The sequence below is a fragment of the Phascolarctos cinereus genome, unplaced genomic scaffold (assembly GCF_003287225.1).
Source record: "Phascolarctos cinereus isolate Bilbo 61053 unplaced genomic scaffold, phaCin_HiC Scaffold_9;HRSCAF=440, whole genome shotgun sequence".
Lineage (NCBI taxonomy): Eukaryota > Metazoa > Chordata > Mammalia > Diprotodontia > Phascolarctidae > Phascolarctos > Phascolarctos cinereus.
Window position 1 is genome coordinate 258,755,559 of NW_027556402.1, and position 18,549 is coordinate 258,774,107.

Here is an 18,549-nt window from a genome sequence, read left to right on the forward strand (position 1 = left end):
AACAGGAGAATTGGCACAGAGCCAGGGAGTCTCTGCTCTGAATGGTTTTTGTTTTTTTAAGGATATAATAAATTTAATATCAGTGACACCGACACTGCCCCCTTGTCAATAGCCCTGCCCCCCCCATCTGAGCTTCCTGCTGGATTTGAACTCGGGTCTTCCTGACTCCAGGACCAGCCCTCTGTGCACTGTGGGGCACCCATTATAGGCCCATTTTCACCTCGTTTCCAGTAGGGACAGAGCAGAGAGGGAAGGAAGAAAAAGTGAATGAGATTCGGGAACAGGCCGAGGAGGCATCTTCACCAAGTGTATTCAAGGACAGCTTTCACAAAGTTGTATCTTTAACCCACAGCAGTAAAGGCAGCTCCAAAACGCAGAAGATCCCCTGTAGCCTTGGAATTGTCTTCTCTCCTTCTCTCTCTCTCTCTCTCCTCCTCCTCCTCCTTCTTCTTCTCTCTCTCTCTCCCTCTCTCTCTCTCCTCTGTCTCCTCCCTCTCTCTCTCCCTCCCCCTCTCCCTCTCTCCCTCTCTCGTTCCCCTCCCCCCTCCCTCCCCCCTCCCTTCCCCCCTCCCCCCTCTCTTTCTCTTTCTCTCCCTCCTCCCCCTCCTCCTCCCTTCCCCCCCCGCTCTCTCCCTCCCTCTTTCCCCCTGTCTCCCCCTCCCCCCTTTCTCTTTCTCTCCCTCTCCCTCCCCCCCCACCTCCTTCCCTCCCTTCTTCCCCTCGTCAGTCATTCATGCCCTTTCGAGGTTACTGACATTCCTTCTGGTCCCATTGTAGGTACCTCTACTGGACAGAGTGGGGTGGAAAGCCCAGGATCGTCCGGGCCTACATGGACGGAACCAACAGTATCACTCTGGTAGACAAAGTGGGTCGGGCCAATGACCTGACCATTGACTACGCAGACCAGAGGCTCTACTGGACCGACCTGGACACCAACATGATCGAGTCTTCAAACATGCTGGGTATGCGTGCGGTTAAACTGAGCACCAGCTGCTTGCCGGCAGAGGGCGTGGTAGCTGGAGGCCACGGCGGGGCGTGGGCAGGGCAGAGGGCATGAACCTGGACAAAAGCGTCCAGGATCCACTCACACTGTAGGGTTCCAAAAGTGAAACGGACAGAAATAATGGCGCAAGTCCTTCCTGTGTCTTGGGTCAGTTCGATTTGACCAGCATTAATTGGGCACCTGCTGTATGCCAGGCACAGTGTGATATACCTGGAGGCACTAATAAAGGAAGCAGTCATCCCCATCCTCAAAGAGCTCATATTCTACTGGGGAAAGGCAGCATGGACACCGATGAGGAAATATAGGCAAAGTAAACTCTGGGGCAGTGTAGTGCAGTAGGGAGAGCCCTGGATTTGGAATCAAGAGGTCTGGGTTCAAATCTTCTCTCATCTTGGGAAAATCTCTTTACCTTTCTTGGCTGTGGGTTCTTCTGTGGGTTGGACAAGATGACCTTTCCCTAGGGGGCAGCTCGGTGGCTCAGTGGATATAACACTGGCCTTGGAGTCAGGAGGACCTGAGTTCAAATCCAGCCTCAGATACTTGACACTAGCTGTGTGACCCTGGGCAAGTAACTTAACCCCATTGCCTAACCAAAAAAGAAAAAAAGATGACCTTTCCCATCCCTGCCAGCTCTAAGAGGCATGTTCCCACAATCTTAATTTCAAGAGAGAGAGGGTGCTGATAATTAGGGGGCACAGCGTGGGGATCAGGAAGGGCCTCATATTAAAGGTGCCGTGTGAGCTGGGCTCACTGGGAGGGGAAGGCTAGATACTGACAGGAAAGTGCTTTGTAAACTGTGCTCTACGGCATTTGTCGACTCCCTTACTTGGGGGCTGGGCCGGATCGCCTCAGGAGACCCCGAGAACAAGGAGCAGCCCAGACTCAAGCTTTTGGCACCACGGAAGGCAGATCAGCCCTTCGCTGGCATGGAGGATTTGCAGGGGTCCGAGCTCTTCCGGGCTTGGCCCGTGCTTCAGTCTGTGCCTTCCTCTAGGCAGACCACTGGAACAAAGCCAAATCCTTTTCTTTTTGTCTCAGCTTTATGGACCATTTCCCTGGCACTAGTCCCAAGAGATCCAGGTTCCCTGGGAGCAGTCCTGGGCAGCAAGGAGATCTTGCCACCCTGAGAATGGCTAAGGACAGCCTTCCTTGCTTCTCAGACCTGATTGCCTGGTTGGCACGGGGCACTCCTGGGAGAGGAAAGCCCTTTACTGAGGCAGGTCAGCCCTTCTCCGAAACTCGCTTGGATCACTGATCACGGAGAGGCTGGGTGACTGTCCCTGGTCATGTGGCCTGTGTGCGTCAATGGTGGCACTTGAACCCAGAGCCACGCTCAACTCTCTGTCTGCTGCTCCAGCCAGAGAGGAAATACAGGAGTCTTTCCTGGCTCAGGCTCCAAATGGGTTCAGCTTAGAAGGGAGAGCTGTGGAGAGTGACCTCAGAGATCTGACCTCTGGACAGTGACCTCAGAGATCTGACCCGGTGAAGAGTGACCACAGAGATCTGACCCTGTGAAGAGTGATCCCAGAGATCTGACCCCCTGGACAGTGACCTCAGAGATCTGACCCCTTGGACAGTGACCTCAGAGGTCTGACCCTCTGGAAAATGACCTCAGAGATCTGACCTCTGGAGAGTGACCTCAGAGATCTGACCCTGTGGAGAGTGACCTCAGAGATCTGACCTATGTACAGTGACCTCAGAGATCTGACCCTGTGAAGAGTGACCTTAGAGATCTGACCCTTTGGAGAGTGACCTCAGAGATATGACCTTCTGGAAAATGACCTCAGAGGTCTGACCCTGTGAAGAGTGACCTTAGAGATCTGACCCTTTGGAGAGTGACCTCAGAGATATGACCTTCTGGAAAATGACCTCAGAGGTCTGACCTCTGGACAGTGACCTCAGAGCTCTGGACCTTTGGAGAGTGACCTCAGAGATATGACCTTCTGGAAAATGACCTCAGAGGTCTGACCTCTGGACAGTGACCTCAGAGATATGACCTGAGATCTGCTTCACATTAGGATGTTAAGATTTAGAGCTAGGAGAGAGCTCCGAGGTCACCTGGACAGGTCTCCTCCACTTTCCTGGGGCTTTTACATCTCGAAAATGTAAGGGCTGAACTGGGTGGTCCCTAAGGTCTATGGCAGCTCGAATTCTTGGATAACATAGTCCTGTGGTCTGGCCCAAGGGTCTCATTTTGCGGGTGAGGGAATTGAGTGCTAGGGAGGTAGAGCACTTTGCCTGGGTCACCAGCCGGCAAGGAGCAGAGGAGACATGGCTGGCCACTGGAGGTGGCGATGTGTCTCCGCCCAGGTCTCATGCCAGCTCCACTGTTCTTTCCACTACACGTTCACAGGTTAGGAAGGGGAGGCCCAGAGTGGGCGCTGCCCTGCCCATGGCCACCTAGTAGTGGAGTAGCTCAGTCCTTACATTTTTGACATGTCCAGGGTCACACAGTGTCTGAGACTGCATGTAAACTCAGGTCTTCCTGATTCCAGTCCAGTGCTTACTAAAAATAATGATATTAATAATAACTAACACTATAGCACTTACCATGGGCCAGGATTTACGATTACTCTGCTCTTCACCCTCTGACGGTTGGGGGTCTTTCCCCATTTCTGTGCGTGTTTCCTTCCTTTTGCTGTGACTGCTAACACAGCATCCATTTAAACCTCCAGGTCAAGAAAGGGTCATCATCGCCGATGACCTCCCACACCCCTTTGGGCTCACACAGTACAGGGACTACATCTATTGGACCGACTGGAATCTGCACAGCATCGAGAGAGCCGATAAGGTCAATGGCAAAAACCGCACCCTGATCCAGGGCCACCTGGACTTCGTGATGGACATCCTGGTCTTCCACTCTTCCCGCCAGGATGGTCTGAATGACTGCACACAGAATAACGGACACTGCGGGCAGCTGTGCCTGGCCATCCCCAACGGTTACAGATGCGGATGTGCGACCCATTATACGCTGGATCCGAACCACAGGAACTGCAGTTGTATGTGCTTTGGACCCCCTTCCATCCAACCTCACCGAAAATCACCCCTGGGATGGGGGAGGGGGAGGGCCATCGGCCTGCTGTCCATTTAAGGGATGGCGTGTTGATTCTTGAGTCAAACAAGGGGCTGAGCCATTCGGTTCGGTAATTAGGCACCTACTGTGTGCCAGGCACTGTGCTGGGCACTGGGGACACAGACAGAAAAGAAACAGTATTTGCCGTCAAGAAGCTTACATTTGAATTAATAAGTATATGTTGAAAAAATAAATACAAAGTAACTTGGGGAGAGGGAGGAGTCAGGAAAGGCCACCTATAGGAGGGGATGCTTGAAGGGAGTTCAGGATTCCAAGCAGAAGAGGAGGAGTCCAGTTTAGGGCAGCCCACACCGAGGCACAAAGGCAGGAGATAGAATTTCATGTATGAGCATTGTAGTTATTCTGGTGTTTATCTTAATAGATTGTAAGCTCCCTGAAGGCAGGTACTCCATCTTATTTCCTCCCCATGTCCCAGGTGCCACGCCTACAGTAGTCTCTTAATAAATGTCTGTGGGAGCTAGCTAAACTGAATGAGAAGCCATCCTGGACAACTGGGGGGTTGTCCCATTTGGCTTCTGAATTTTTTTATTCTGAAAGTTTCCAGGACTAGACCAAATCTAGATTGTTCTCCCGTGAGTGTTTGAGGGCAGGTTAGAATTCTGAAGACGTGATCATTAATCCAAACAAGCCTTTCCCCACCAGGTGCCATCATTCAAGCCTCTGAGCCTCCCACGCCAGTAGGGGGATACTCAGAGTCCAGGCGGGGAATCAAGAGTAGTTTGGGGATTATGGCGCATTTTAGCTCAGAGGCAGCTCACAGTATCTCAGGGTGAAAAACAAGTCACCTAGTCCTGGAGCTGAGAAGAGCTTTTGGTTTGAAGGAGGAAAGAAGTCCTCTCTCGGGTATGGCCAAAGCAACCAGAAGACATTACTGGAGTGGGCATTAAGGGCAAGAGGGTTTCTCCTTGGCATCCACATCTTTTTTAATATCTTGACCTGAGCCGGAGCCTGGCCTGGTACCCCCAGTGTAGGAGAAGCGCCCGCCAGCCTGGCCTTTCTCACCACACTTCTCGTTTTCCCTTTCTGACCCCATCGTTCAGCGCCCACTGCCTTCCTGCTGTTTAGTCAGAAGTGTGCCATCAGCCGGATGATACCGGATGACCAGCAGAGCCCGGACGTGGTCCTCCCGCTGCACGGCTTGCGGAACGTCAAAGCCATCGATTACGACCCACTGGACAAGTTCATCTACTGGGTGGACGGGCGTCAGAACATTAAAAGAGCCAGAGACGACGGGACCCAGGCAAGTCTGCTTGTCGGATCTGGGGGTTGGGAGTGGGTTCGCGGCATCAGCGCAGGCTTACACATCTGTCCTCCCAGGAGCCCAAATCCCAGTTTCTCTGCGGTGAGGAGGAGGAGGACAAAGATGATGTTAGCTAGCATTTGTAGAGCTCTTGAAGATTTGCCAAATGCCTTGCAAATACTAACTTTTTTATCCTCACAACCACTCTGGGAAGTAGGTGCTATTATCCCTATTTTGCAGATGGGAAAAGTAAGGCAGATAGAAGTTAAGTGACTTGTCCAGGGTCACACAGCTAGTAAGTATCAGACCGGATTCAAAGTCAGAGTCCAGGTCCGGCGCCCCCGATGGCCTCTGAATGTCAGAATGTCATCCTGACTCCATTGGTGTTGTCCACAGTGCCTAATCACGGCCCTAAGACCAGTTATCAGTGGGTGACTAAGTGCATAGTTAGAGCTAGTCACCCTTGCTGGATAAGCATTTGTCTTTGCGGTAACAATGGCCACCTGCGGAACTCCTCCCCCAATCCCAGGCCTTCGCCCTCATTCTGCCTCTGCCTCTGCCACGATTGGGTGAAGGGAGCCTTTGGGGCTGATCCTGATGGTCATGACTCCTCCGCATCAGAGGGCGTGGAGCTCACATGGAGTGGGACGGGGAGTTCTTTCATCTTCATCGATAGGGACGGCAGTCTGGGGTTCAGAGAGAACTTTGCTCCAGACGTTGGAAGGGCAGAAAGTGCCGACTGTTGGATTGCTGCTTCCCTGCAGAGAAAGCGTGGGGTGTAAATTGCCTGAAGGACTCTGGAGGTAGGCAGTTCTGCGGTTTCGGACTGGCTGCAGACTGCAAACAGCTCAAAAGAGAGGCTTCAGGAGACTTTCAAGTGCGGTCTGAGCAATTTGGGAAGTTGCCTTTCTCTATTCACCCCAAATCCTTGTAATGATGAAAGTCTGTAAGCAGTTTTGCTTCATTAGGGGCAAAGTCCTCCTCCTGGCGTTGAGGGAGAGTTAGATAGCTGCATCAAGTTTACAGTTCCTGGGGAGGGAGGCGTATTCTTTGTCTTTATGTCAGATAAAAGTCCCTACTCAGAGATCTAGGCCTATCACTTACTTTGCCCCCAAATGTCCCCAAAACGTGTATCACTTGCACCCTGCATCGATCACTCCCAGTCAGGTGGGCAGCCTGCTTGGTCAAGAGCCCTTTGGAATCAGGCTTGGTCACTGAGTGGATCAGAGTTCCAAAGTCTTTCAGAGTCACTGAGCTTTATTGTATTGTTATTGTAGAAATGATTGTCCTGGTTCTGCTCACTTCACTTTGTATCAGTTCGTATAAATCTTCCCGGGTTTCTCTGAAACTGTTCACATCATCATTTCAATGAGCACAAGAGTAATCCATTGCATTCGTACCCCATACTATGTTCTGCCATTCCCCAGTGGATGACCACCTCTTCCTGGCAGTGCCAGGTGCATCTGGAAGACCACCTCTGTGTGACCCTGGGCAGGTCACTTATATTGTCAGTGTGCCCACAAACAGCTCTCACACTGTATGCAGTAGAGAAGGTGCTGGCCTGCATTGATTGAAGGTGTTCCCTCACAGGGAACTGTCTATACCAGTGAAATCAAAATACAGTAAGAGAGCCCTGTTCTCCGAGCATGTCCTGGGGGCTCTGCCTGCTGCCAGCCCGTGTGGAGCCAGGGGGTATCTGAGATGATGCCAAATGGAGGAACCAGGCTGTCCTCTGTAGAGCGTGCGGCGGGTATTCTGTGATTATTTCCAGTCCACTCATTCCACGAGGAAGGAAGGGGTTGGCTACTAGGCCCTTGTTGGCCAGATCCCCATGACGATAACATCAGCTCACATTTATGTGATGCTTTAAGATTTGCACGTGGCGCTAGGAGTGGTGACCCATGCCTATAAAATCTCAGCTCCCAGGGAGATTGAGGAGGGGAGGTCATATGAGCCAGGAGTCCTGAGCTGCAGTGGGCCATGCCAACTGGACGTCCACACTAAGGCTAGAGCCAAGGTGATGAGCACCTGGAAGTGGGGCGGGGGAGGCACCAGGTGGATGGAAGGAAGGAACATTTGAGAATTCTTTCTATACTTTATTTCATCTGGTCCTCACAACAGTTCTGTGACTTTGTTATCTCCATGTAAATGGAGAAACCAAGGCTGGGAAAGGTTAATGATTTGCCCATGGTCTCAGGACTAGTAAGTATCAGAGGTAGGATTTGAACCCAGATCAGCTGGCTAATTTGACTTTCTGGACTCAACATTCACTCTCTGTTGGCTGGCCATTTTATATCCTCCCCCCAGAAGAGTGTAAGCCCCCTGGGATCATATACTGTTGAGAGTATTTGTGCGTGGTTTATATCCTCAATGCCTACCACCTATTAGGTGCCCACTGTTTCCTGAACTGAATAAGTCAACAAGTGATTATTAAGTGCCCGCTGTATACCAGGCACTCTGTATCCACAGAGCACCAGGCTTGGCATTAGTACAAAATTTAGAGAAAGCTCACTGCCTCAAGGAGTGCACGGTTGAGCACGTCCCCATTAATGACTGACATTCTGAGCTTTCTCCCGATTCTGTCTTCTAGCCTTTTGTTGTGACTTCTGCAAACCAAGGCCAGAACTCAGAAAAGCAGCCACATGATCTCAGCATCGACATTTACAGCCACACCCTGTACTGGACGTGCGAGGCCACTAACACCATCAACGTGCACCGGCTGAGCGGAGAAGCCATCGGCGTAGTGCTGCGGGGGGACCGTGACAAGCCCAGAGCCATCGCGGTGAACGCTGAGCGCGGGTGAGGGACCAGTGGCCGGGATGGCGTGGAGGAGAGTCAGAGCGAGTCCTGTCCACCTCCTTACTTGTCTCAAGGCAGCCTAGCATAGTGGAAGGTGCTGGGTTCGAACCCCACCTCGGGCGCTTCTCAGCCACGGAGCGCACAGCTTCCCTCTCTGCAAAGGAGGGAGAGGGTAGCACCCCTCACGGGAGGGAGGTGTGTGTGAGGGTCAGATGAGAACACACATGCACCTTAAAGCACCCAAGAAATGTCAGCCGATATTAGGAGGCACGTGTGCTTGGGGAACTCGTTTCTCACCTGCAAGTCTCAGTTTCTTCTTCCAGCCAGCGACGATAAGGTAGCAGTACCTTCTGCTCAGCGTCGCTGGGGAGGTCAAATAAAACAATGCCTCCGCGAGGCACCATCCATGTGAAAGCAACTGATTTAGTTATGACCAAGTCCTATTTTTAGTTCTGTGTCTGTAGGTAATAATGCAGTGGCCCACCAAGGATGCCACACTGGATTTGGAGTTAGGAGGACACGGGTTCCAATCCCACCTCTGAAACTTATCAAACTGCTCCATCGTGGTTCAGGCCCCCAAATAGAGTGACCAGCTGTGGGACCTTGGGCAAATCACGTCCCCTTGGAGTTTCGCGTGCCTCTTGAAGGTGTTAAGTTACAGTTGGGCTGTGCTATCCGTTAGTGGACGAGTGCCCAGGCTGATGGAATCCTAGGCTCTCGATGTCTTGGCAGACCTGTGTGGCGGCTGAGGGTGTCGCACTCCCCGACCAGGGAGCTTGAAAGGAGTGTTATGCTGAGTTCTCCTGACTGATTCCAAAATGATTGTTTTAGAGCTGGGAGGGGTCTTATAACAGGCCATCCAATCTAGCATCCCACCTGGCATAGGAATCCTCTCGAAGGCATCTTTGAGGAGGATTTATTAATTAACACTTCCAGTGATGAGGATCTCACTCCCTCGCAAGCTGGCCTTCTCCGTTATTGGACACCTTTCATCTTTAAGAGGCTTTTCTTCGTATGGAGCCAGAATCTGCCTTTCTTCAACGTCCCACTCACTGATCCTATTTCAAAATAATTGTCCTCCTGCCCCTACCCCCACATATAAGAGCCCTAGAGCAGCTGGGGGGCACCACAGCGCGTAGAGCGCAGGGCCTGGAGTCAGGAAGACTCATCTTCCCGAGTTCAAATGCAGCCTCAGACCCTTACCAGCTGTGTGACGCTGGGCAAGTCGCTTCACCCTCTTTGCCTCAGTTTCCTCATCTTCAAAATGAGCTGGAGAAGGAAATAGCAAACCAGTCCAGTATCTCTGCCAGGAATACCCCACTGGGGTCACAGAGAATTGGAAATGACTGGAAATGACTGAACGAGAGATATTTGAAGATGGCATCTGTAACTGCCACCCCCTACCCCACTTTCTATAATAATTCCTCCTATTAAATTGGATCTTGGCATTCTGCCATGAAAAGCGGACCTGAGTGAGGCCCCTGGCTCTGCCACTTCTCTGGGCCTCAGTTTTCTCATCTATAAGATTAGATTATCACAGATCTAGATCTGGAAGAGGCCTCAGGCCAACACATTCTACCCCTTTCATTTTACAGGTGAGGGGACTGAGGCCCGGGGAGGTGGGGTGGCTTGCTGAAGAAGTGCCAGGTGGAATTGGAACTCGGGACCCCTTCCTCCAGGGCCGGTACTATTTAGATGCCGGGACAAATGGTCTTCCGAGATACCAAAGATGAAAAACGACACAGTCCTTGCTCTCAGGAGGCTTCCGTTCTCATTCTTCCAAATGAGTTTCCTGCCCTTGCTGAGGCTGGCCTGGCTGGGGGACGACTTCCGCTGGCCGGCCTCGCTCACGGCCTGCGCGCCTGTCCTTGGCAGGTATCTGTACTTCACCAACATGCAGGACCGCGCTGCCAGGATCGAGCGGGCAGCCCTGGACGGCACTGAGCGGGAAGCGCTGTTCACCGCCGGCCTCATCCGGCCAGTGGCCCTGGTCGTGGACAATAAGCTAGGCAGACTCTTCTGGGTGGATGCCGACCTGAAACGCATCGAGGGCTGCGACTTGTCAGGTAGGCGCTGGTCCCACAGTGGCCCTCTCGGGTTGGGCCGGCCTGGCCTGGTGCCAATGGCTGTCCAGCCGGTCTTCCGTCTGGGACCCCGCTGCTTCAGGCCGGGGCGCCTCGGCTTGCACAGGGTGGCAGCTTTGGGGCCGATGACCGGGACAGGGGTGTCGACCGTGCGCTTAGAACAGTGGTTGAGGGAACCCCCCAAAGCTCAGGGCCAGTGCCCACGAGGGTTGCCGGCTACATATGCCCAACCTCCAAACTCCAGAACATTTCTAAGCCACTCTTGGGCTGCCAGAGCGCTGAAGGGATCTTACCTGGGGGACACTGAAGAAAAGGCCCCTCCCTTCTTTGGGGATGTTTCCCAGCGTCTTAGAATCTCTTCGGAGCTCGAAGCTAGGTGGCCCTTCCTCTGTCATCCCTGAAAATTGGGGCAAGTTTTTCAAGCCTCCTGGTCGGCGCTCCCCAGCCCCATGACTAGAGAGCGCACACGACCCCTCTGAGCCTCCACAGTGCCCGTCTTGTCATGGGAATCAAATGGGATGCCGCGTCCTTGTTGTTATCGGAGGCAGTATGACGCGCCAGGCAGAAAGCTGACTTAGAAGCTGTGAAGACCTGGGGCCGCATCCCGCCTTCGACAGACGCTCCTCCAACACTCCTCCCGTTATTGTCGCACTAATTGTTATCACTTTCTAAATCCACCTCCCGGGGAGGGCCTCTCACGCTGCGGGAGGTCAGGGCTGAGGCTAACCCGTGGACAACCTGTGTCTTTCAGCGGGACATCACGATCATTCCTGTAGAACGCAGACATTGGTGAGCACCGTCTCACTTCTGTGCTTGCTTACCCAGCACATAACAAGTTCTTAGTAAAGGATCGCTGGTTGATTGGCCAAAGGTTGGCATCCCCAGCTGCCTGGGTGCCCTAGGCCATGCCAGTCACGACGTATAGGGCACTGGCTTTTGCCAGCTGCCCTTCAGACCCGTAGTTTAGGAGCTGGGCAAAGCCAAGCCATAGACCCCCCCCCCACCCCCAGCCAGGGCTCGGGTCCGCCCGTCCCCGCCGGGGCTCCTCATACGTGACTGCCCGTCTCTTCCAGGAGCGAACCGGGTGACTCTGGAGGATGCCAACATCGTGCAGCCCGTGGGCCTGACGGTGCTGGGCAGCCACCTGTACTGGATTGACCGCCAGCAGCAGATGATTGAGCGGGTAGAGAAGAGCAGCGGTTACAAACGGACCCGGATCCAGGGTCGGATCTCGCACCTCACTGGGATCCACGCGGTGGAAGAGGTCAACATGGAGGAGTTTGGTAAGATGGGCCCAGCAGGCCGTGGGCTCCAGGCCTCTCTTCTTAGGGTGGAGCCTCCGTGCAGGTCTGGGGGCTGCCCCATAGCCCCGGATGAGCCGCACTCATTCCCTCTCTGGCATCTACCTCTGCCCGGACTGATGCCCACCCCACTGGGTGTTGGCTCCCCCTGCTAGACTCCCTGGCTTCCTGTAAGGCGCAGCGTAGGGGACACCTCCAAGAAGCCCATCTGGATCCTCCTGGTTGTGCCCTTGGGGCGCTCCTTTGTATCACTTTGTATTCATTTCCTCTTGGCTTCCTCTTAATAGAACATCCCCTTCTGGAAGGTAGAAAGTATTTTGTTTCTTGCCTGTATGCCCCCACCTTAGCACAGCCTCTGCCTTGGAGTCAGCGCTGAACAGCACATGTTTGCTGACTGGAATGGGACGGGACGGGATTTCCTTTCTCGGGGCCTCGGTTTCTTCATCTGTAAAACGAGGAGTTTGAATGAGACGACCCTTCAGGTCCATTACTGGTGTGCTTGGTTCCTGCTCGCTCCCGAAGGCAGCTGGTGGTGTGAGAGACAGAGCGCTGGGCCCGAGTTCAAATCCAGCCTCAGACAGTAGTGCCCAGCTGCGCAGCTCCGGGCATGCCACTTCCCCTCAGTCCGCCTCGGTTTCCTCGCCTGGGGTTGACAGTCGCCCCCAGCTCACCCACTTGCTATGAGGCTCGAGTGACAGAAAGGATGTAAAGTGCTTTGTCGACCTTGGCATGCTCCAGGAAGGCTGGCTGTCATCGTTGCTCTCGTTCTCTCCTCCTATGTGAAATTGTGATGATAACATGCTGCGTTGTGGCTCAGTCGTTTTTCTGTCACGCCCGACTCACCGTGACCCCATTTGGGGTTTTCTCGGCGGAGACGCTGGAGCGGTTGGCCATTTCCTTCTCCGACTCATTTTACAGATGAGGAAACTGAGGCAAACAGGGCTCAGTGACTTGCCCAGAGTCGCACAGCTAGGAAGTGTCTGAGGCTGGATTTGAACTCCTGACTCCATTCTCAGCTCTCTCTCCACTGTGGTGCCACCTGCTGACAACCTTATAAGAGAAACGGGGTCATGGGCATCATTTAGCAAAGCTGACTTCCAGGCTTAGCATTGAAACTTAAGAACAGGAAGTGTCGGGGCAGCTAGGTGGCGCAGTGGATAGAGCACCAGCCCTGAAGTCAGGGGGGGGACCTGAGTTCAAATGCAGCCTCAGACCAAACACTTGACACTTACTCACTGTGTGACCCTGGGCAAGTCACTTAACCCCAATTGCCTAAAAAACAAAAAACAAAACAAACCCAGCAAGTGTATACGTGACACTGTGAGGCTTGCCAAGTGCTTTATAGCTGTTACCTTGTTTAATCTCCACAACATCCCTGGGAGGGGGATGCTATCATTATCTCCATTTTACAGATCAGGAAACTGAGAGGCAGAGAGGTTAGTTATGTGACCTGACCAGGGTCACACAGCTAACCTCTGCAGCTCTGGACTTCCTGATTTCAAGTCCACCACGCCCCCTGGCTGGGGAGGTGAGATGTGGAAGGTCCCCAGAGACACCGCTGGACCAGCAGGGCACGTTGTCTAGCAGGGGAGCATCCTGTCCTGGGAGGGGACGGGGCGGCTCCTTGGCTGCACGCGCCCAGGGGGCAGGAAGGATGCTCCCCTGAGCATGTGGCTGGCCGTTTCCTTTCTGCAGCTGCGCATCCCTGCTCCCGAGACAACGGGGGCTGCTCCCATATCTGCATTGCCAAAGGCGATGGCACGCCGAGGTGCTCCTGCCCAGTCCACCTGGTACTGTTACAGAACCTGTTGACGTGTGGAGGTAGGTCTGGGGTCATTTTACTTCCCTTCTAAGGACGCTGGTGAGGCTGGCTGCCTCCTTGAACCTCACTCATTGTCATTGGACCACGCCGGGCCTCAGTTTCCTCATCTGTAAAATGAGGCGGTGGCACTCGGTGACCTCCAAATCAGGGATCCCATGAACCCTTCCCGATCTGAGTAAGATCTGAGCGATCCTGTGGGGCTCGTGTGTGCATGTGTGTGTGTGTGTGTGTGTGTGTGTGTGTGTGCTGCGCTCAGTGTGAATAGTCTAAGCCAGTCCTCTGCATCCCCAGCACGTGGCCTCCACTCTGCCAGTGACCCCAAGTGAAGGAGGACTCAGTGCCTCCTCAGAAGCCCATCATGCCTTGGGACAGTTCTGTTGGTTAGGCCCTCTGGGGCCACGCAACGCAAGGCTACTCTCTCTTCCATGGGACGGTCCTTCCAATACACTGAAATGGCCATCAGGTCCCCACCCTGAGCCTTTTCTTCTCCCATCAAACAGCTCCAGTCTCTTCAGCTAACCCTCTTACGGACTTGGAGTCAGGAAGACCTGAGTTCAAATCCTGTTTCAGATCCCTACTAGCTGTGTGACCCTGGGCAAGTCACTTAACACCAGGCCACACAATGCATTGGAGGTGTCTCCCCAGGAGGTCCTTTTACTAATGAAATCACAAACCTGACTCTTTTGTGTGTGCATTTGTTCATATGCACGCACATATACGTGCACTTGTATTCTGTGCGCGTGTACGTGTCCGTGTGCACAGTGAGAGTGATGTCAGCCATTCCAGAGGGACACCCGTGAGCGGGATGACCGCCTGACCAGGACTTCCTTGGTATCTTTCCCAGAGCCCCCGACGTGTTCCCCAGACCAGTTCACGTGCGCCACCGGGGAGATCGACTGCATCCCGGTGGCCTGGCGGTGCGACGGCTTCCCAGAGTGTGACGATCACAGTGACGAGGCCAACTGCCCGGTGTGCTCGGCCTCCCAATTCCAGTGCGAGAAGGGCCAGTGCATTGACCTCCGCTGGCGGTGCAATGGGGAGATCGACTGCCAGGACAAGTCTGACGAAGCAGACTGCGACGGTACGATGCCGTCTCGTGACACCGGGGTCCGGGGGCCTCGGGACGCTCAGAGCCCGATCCGACGAGTCTTTTCTGAGTGCCCTCGGCATGCCAGGCGTGCGGTTGGGGCTGGACGCCAAAATGCCCTCCGGAATCCTCCGTTCTTGCCAAGGAAGGAGGCCCTGATGGTTAGGGGACCTGGGAAGGAAGTCTAGGAGAGGACTCTTAACCTGGGCCTCAAAGGAATTCGGAGGAAGGAGGGAGGGCTTGGCAGCCTTACCGAGGCTCAGAGGTGGGAGATGGAAGCCTGAATTCAGGAAGCAGCAAGATCTCCAGTTGGGCGGGAATGGAGAGCGTATGAAAGGGGAGTCTGAAAAGGGGGTGGTGGAGGCCTTTCAGAGCCCAGCTGAGGAGGTCACTTTGTGTCCTATGGACAGTAGGCAGCCGTTGAAGGTTCATGAGCAGGGAAGCAATGTGGTCAGGTTGCCTGTGACACTTACGATTCAAGAAAGCAGCTTTGGGGGGCAGCTAGGTGGCACAGTGGATAGAGCTCCAGCCTTGGAGTCAGGGGGACCTGAGTTCAAATCTGGCCTCAGACACTTAATGCTTACTAGCTGTGTGACCCTGGGCAAGTCACTTAACCTCGATTGCCTCACCAAAAAGCAAAAAAAAAAAAAAAAGGAAGGAAAGCAGCTTCGGTTATATATTTTAAATTCTTGGAGAACAACAGCATTGCAGTGGGTGCAGCTGGGAGGGTCAGAAGAGGAGCCTCGGCACCCACTTCTTGCTTGGCACAGCAGGTATTGGCCGCTGGCTGGGGACTTTCTTCCAGCCACAGCGCTTGCTGACAATGTCTGCTCGAGAAGGAGCATGTTGTGGGGTGGTCAAGAGAGCTAGGTGCTGAGTGCAGAAGCCCTGGGTTCAAGTCGCGCTGTGACCCTGGGCAAGGCACTCAGTGCCTTCTCTAAGTTTGCCCAGCAGGAACCCATCTCCACGGGCTGACGTGATTTCCTCCCCAGAGACCAACACTGAGGAAGACACGGGTCTTTCCTTCAAAAAGGAAAATGTCTAGGGCAGGAATGCCTTGTAATCCACGTACCTCCCCCAAAGGCAGTCTGGATTCATACAGTCCAAGTTCTGTCTCTCCTGTCCCAACCCCCCACGTTTAGGTATTTCAGAAACATGCCCCCTTCCCCCCGCCCCGCCCTCCTCCCTGGTCCCCGGCATGTGGAGGATCCAGAAGCCAAGGAGGAAAGGGTGTGGCTGGTCCCAAGCCTTTCATCCCCGGCTCCTCCGTCTCCAGGGCTGGGTCCCCGGTTCTCAGAACATTTCCTCTTGGTCTGCAGTCAGGGCATGGGATTTCTAGCCACTCATTCATTTGAACAAGCTTCCTTTCAACAAGGTGAGACTGAGTGAGGAGTGTGATGCTGTGAGCCTCAGTCTTCTCACCTGGAAAAAGGGAGTTGTGCTCAGTGGCCCCTGAGGTCCCTTTTAGCCCTTTGCGCCCATTCCAGAGGGCTCTGGCCATTCTTCTGCGCTGGAGAACACAGGACACTGATGTAGGTCACGGGAACCATGGCATCCACCCCCATCTGGCAGAGCAGGAACTGAGGCTCACATCCGCCAAGAGAATTGTCCCTTTTTCCCTCATAAAATCTTGACAGCAGGAAGAAAAGGAAGCTCTTGGCAGGGAAGCGGTGCCTGGGATTTGCCAGGTGTGACGTCCCCAAGTCACCGTGAGCCTTCCCCGCTCTTCCCTCTGTTGTCACCAGCAGCCGGGCACCAGAGGCCTTCCCCCACGTCTACGCTTGCAGAGCCTTCCACCCTCCCCTCTCGCCTCCTGCTGCCTCCCCCAGGTGCCTTTGTTGGCCTCCACTCCTTCTCATCTCTGCCTTTTGTCCCAGCTGGCCATAGGCACACCTGTCTTTTAAATTTAAAAATTGGATTAAGAAGCTAGAATTTCTGAAAGGGGCTGTATGTGCTACCCCAAGTCCCTTTTTTCCTTTTTTTTTTTGTTTTTTCTTTGTTTTTGGTGAGATGATTGGGGTTAAGTGACTTGCCCAGGGTCACGCAGCTAGTAAGTGATAAGTGTCTGAGTCCAGATTTGAACTCAGGTCCTCCTGACTCCAAGGCCAGAGCTCTATCCATTGCACCACCTAGCTGCCCCACCCCACCCCCAAATCCCCTTTTAAAAACCTATGAACAGGATCATCTTGTGTTGGCGACAGGGCCTCTTTTCCTCATGGGCTCCATGCCATGCAGGGGTTGCTTGGACAGTGTTTGCACTCCTGCCCGGCCTAGGATGTCTGCTGGAGCATGTCTGGCCTCGGGCTCAGCCGGCCAGGAGTCTGGGGCTCTTGCCATCCAAGCTCTGGTTTGTACATCTTCAGTATCTGTGAAAGAGACAGCCAGGGAAGAAGCCACCGAGATCACCTCCCCTGTGTCCCCATTCCCTTTCACAGGGAAAGTAATTGAGATTTTTGTTGTTGGTGTTCGGCCTAGTCAGCTTTGCCCAGAAATCCCGTTATTGGCCCTGAGGCCATATGATTAAGGAATTCGTGGCTAAAGGGGCCATTTAGCCTTTTCAAAGGGTCCGAGGGCTGCTCTGGGAGGACGAGCTCTTCTGGCGTGAGGGCTGCCCTTCTCAGGGCTGCAAAGCCACCTTCGGCGTCCCCCTTCACCCAACTCTTGCCTGTGGGACCCTCCTGGATCAGTGGGTGTAACTTGGATGAAGGTGCAAAGGAGCGGTCAGCTGGTTAGGAGGAGAATCCGGAGAGAGAGTGATGTCACAAGGACCTAAAGAGAAGAGACTCTGGGGGAGTAAAGGGTGATCAGCAGGGTCACAGGCTGCAGAGAGGTTAAAAAGGTGTGGAGGGGAAGAGGCCATGAACCTGGCAGAGCTCACCCTGTCTGCACGAATGGATTGTAAGCTCCATGAGGACAGGGTCTGTGCCCATTGCAGGCTCCCCTACACTGAGCACACCCACAGTATTTAATGTGTATTGATTGACTCAGTGGAAGTCTGTAGCTCATTGGGCCTTTAAAGACCCTGAGACGTTCAGGACAGAGGCGTCATCCCTCCATAGCGGGTGTGGCGGATGTCAGGCCGAGGCTGACTTACTCATCTTGGCTTTCTCCCCACCCAGCCATCTGCCTGCCCAACCAGTTCCGCTGTGCCAGCGGCCAGTGTATCCTCATAAAGCAGCAATGTGACTCCTTCCCCGACTGCGTGGACGGTTCTGACGAGCTCTTGTGTGGTGAGTGGGGGAGGGGTGCGGCAGAGGGGGTTGGGGGCGCCCTGGAGTCGACTGGCTCAGGCACTAGCTACCTGCGTGACCTTGGCCAACGCCCTTGCAATCCAGTCCAATACACATTTTAAGTGCCTTCTGTGTGCCAGGCACTGTGCTAAGCCTGGGGGTACAAATAGGAAAAAGACAGTCTCTGCCCTCAAGGAGCTTACAGTCTAGCATGAGAAGACAGTGCACAAAAGGAAGATGAAAAGCAGAAGTGGGAGAGGGTGGAGGGTGCCTGGTGCAGGGCTGTGATGGGCATAGATGAAACTGAGCAGAGCAGCTGGTGGGAAGTGAGGAGCTGGCTGGGCTTCTGAGCCTTCTGTACACAGAGGCTTTGGGATGCTGCTCCACCTTCTGGCCCTCCGACATAAGTGCCAGAGCTGGAGCAATCTCCATGGTGATGAGCTTTTCCTGGGACGTGGGGGGTAGGCATGAAAGAAACTGGGGGCAGGAAGACCAGACAGGTGACTGGTGCCGTTGTCTGTAAAAATAGGGCCGGAGCGACAGCTCTGCAATGTCTCTGGTGACATGTCCCTCTGCCTCTCCAATAAGTACAGGCCCTCATTGCCAGAGAGGGAGGCCCTAGCCAGGTCCAGGAGGGATCCTCCACCCAAAGCGGTGTCTTCTGTGCCTCATGAAGCTGGTCTTTACCCAGCTCAACCCCCCTCTAGGCTGCGTCACTCAGGGAAAGCCCATGTCTCCCTGCTGCCTCCCCACTCCTGCCTGCATCCAGCCACAAAGGCTGGAGTATAATGAGTGGGAACTTGAGGTCTTTTGGAGAGGATGCCAAGGAGGGGAGCCTCTGGATTTTGTTTATGATAATGTGTAGACGGTCAGATCCGCATCCATCACT

General features: G+C 53.9%; 1 protein-coding gene across 2 annotated transcripts in view; it reads left to right on the forward strand.

Moving 5' to 3' along the window:
* Positions 1-18,549, forward strand: part of LRP5 (LDL receptor related protein 5) — a 152,543-nt gene that overhangs the window by 124,425 nt on the left and 9,569 nt on the right. For both annotated transcript variants that reach the window (XM_078148553.1, XM_020968128.2), the window contains 9 exons: positions 778-962; positions 3,679-4,002; positions 5,138-5,337; positions 7,928-8,136; positions 10,012-10,202; positions 11,294-11,503; positions 13,217-13,342; positions 14,188-14,424; positions 17,550-17,660. In XM_078148553.1, the coding sequence (XP_078004679.1) occupies positions 778-962; positions 3,679-4,002; positions 5,138-5,337; positions 7,928-8,136; positions 10,012-10,202; positions 11,294-11,503; positions 13,217-13,342; positions 14,188-14,424; positions 17,550-17,660 (1,793 nt within the window). The remainder of the gene's footprint in view (positions 1-777; positions 963-3,678; positions 4,003-5,137; positions 5,338-7,927; positions 8,137-10,011; positions 10,203-11,293; positions 11,504-13,216; positions 13,343-14,187; positions 14,425-17,549; positions 17,661-18,549) is intronic.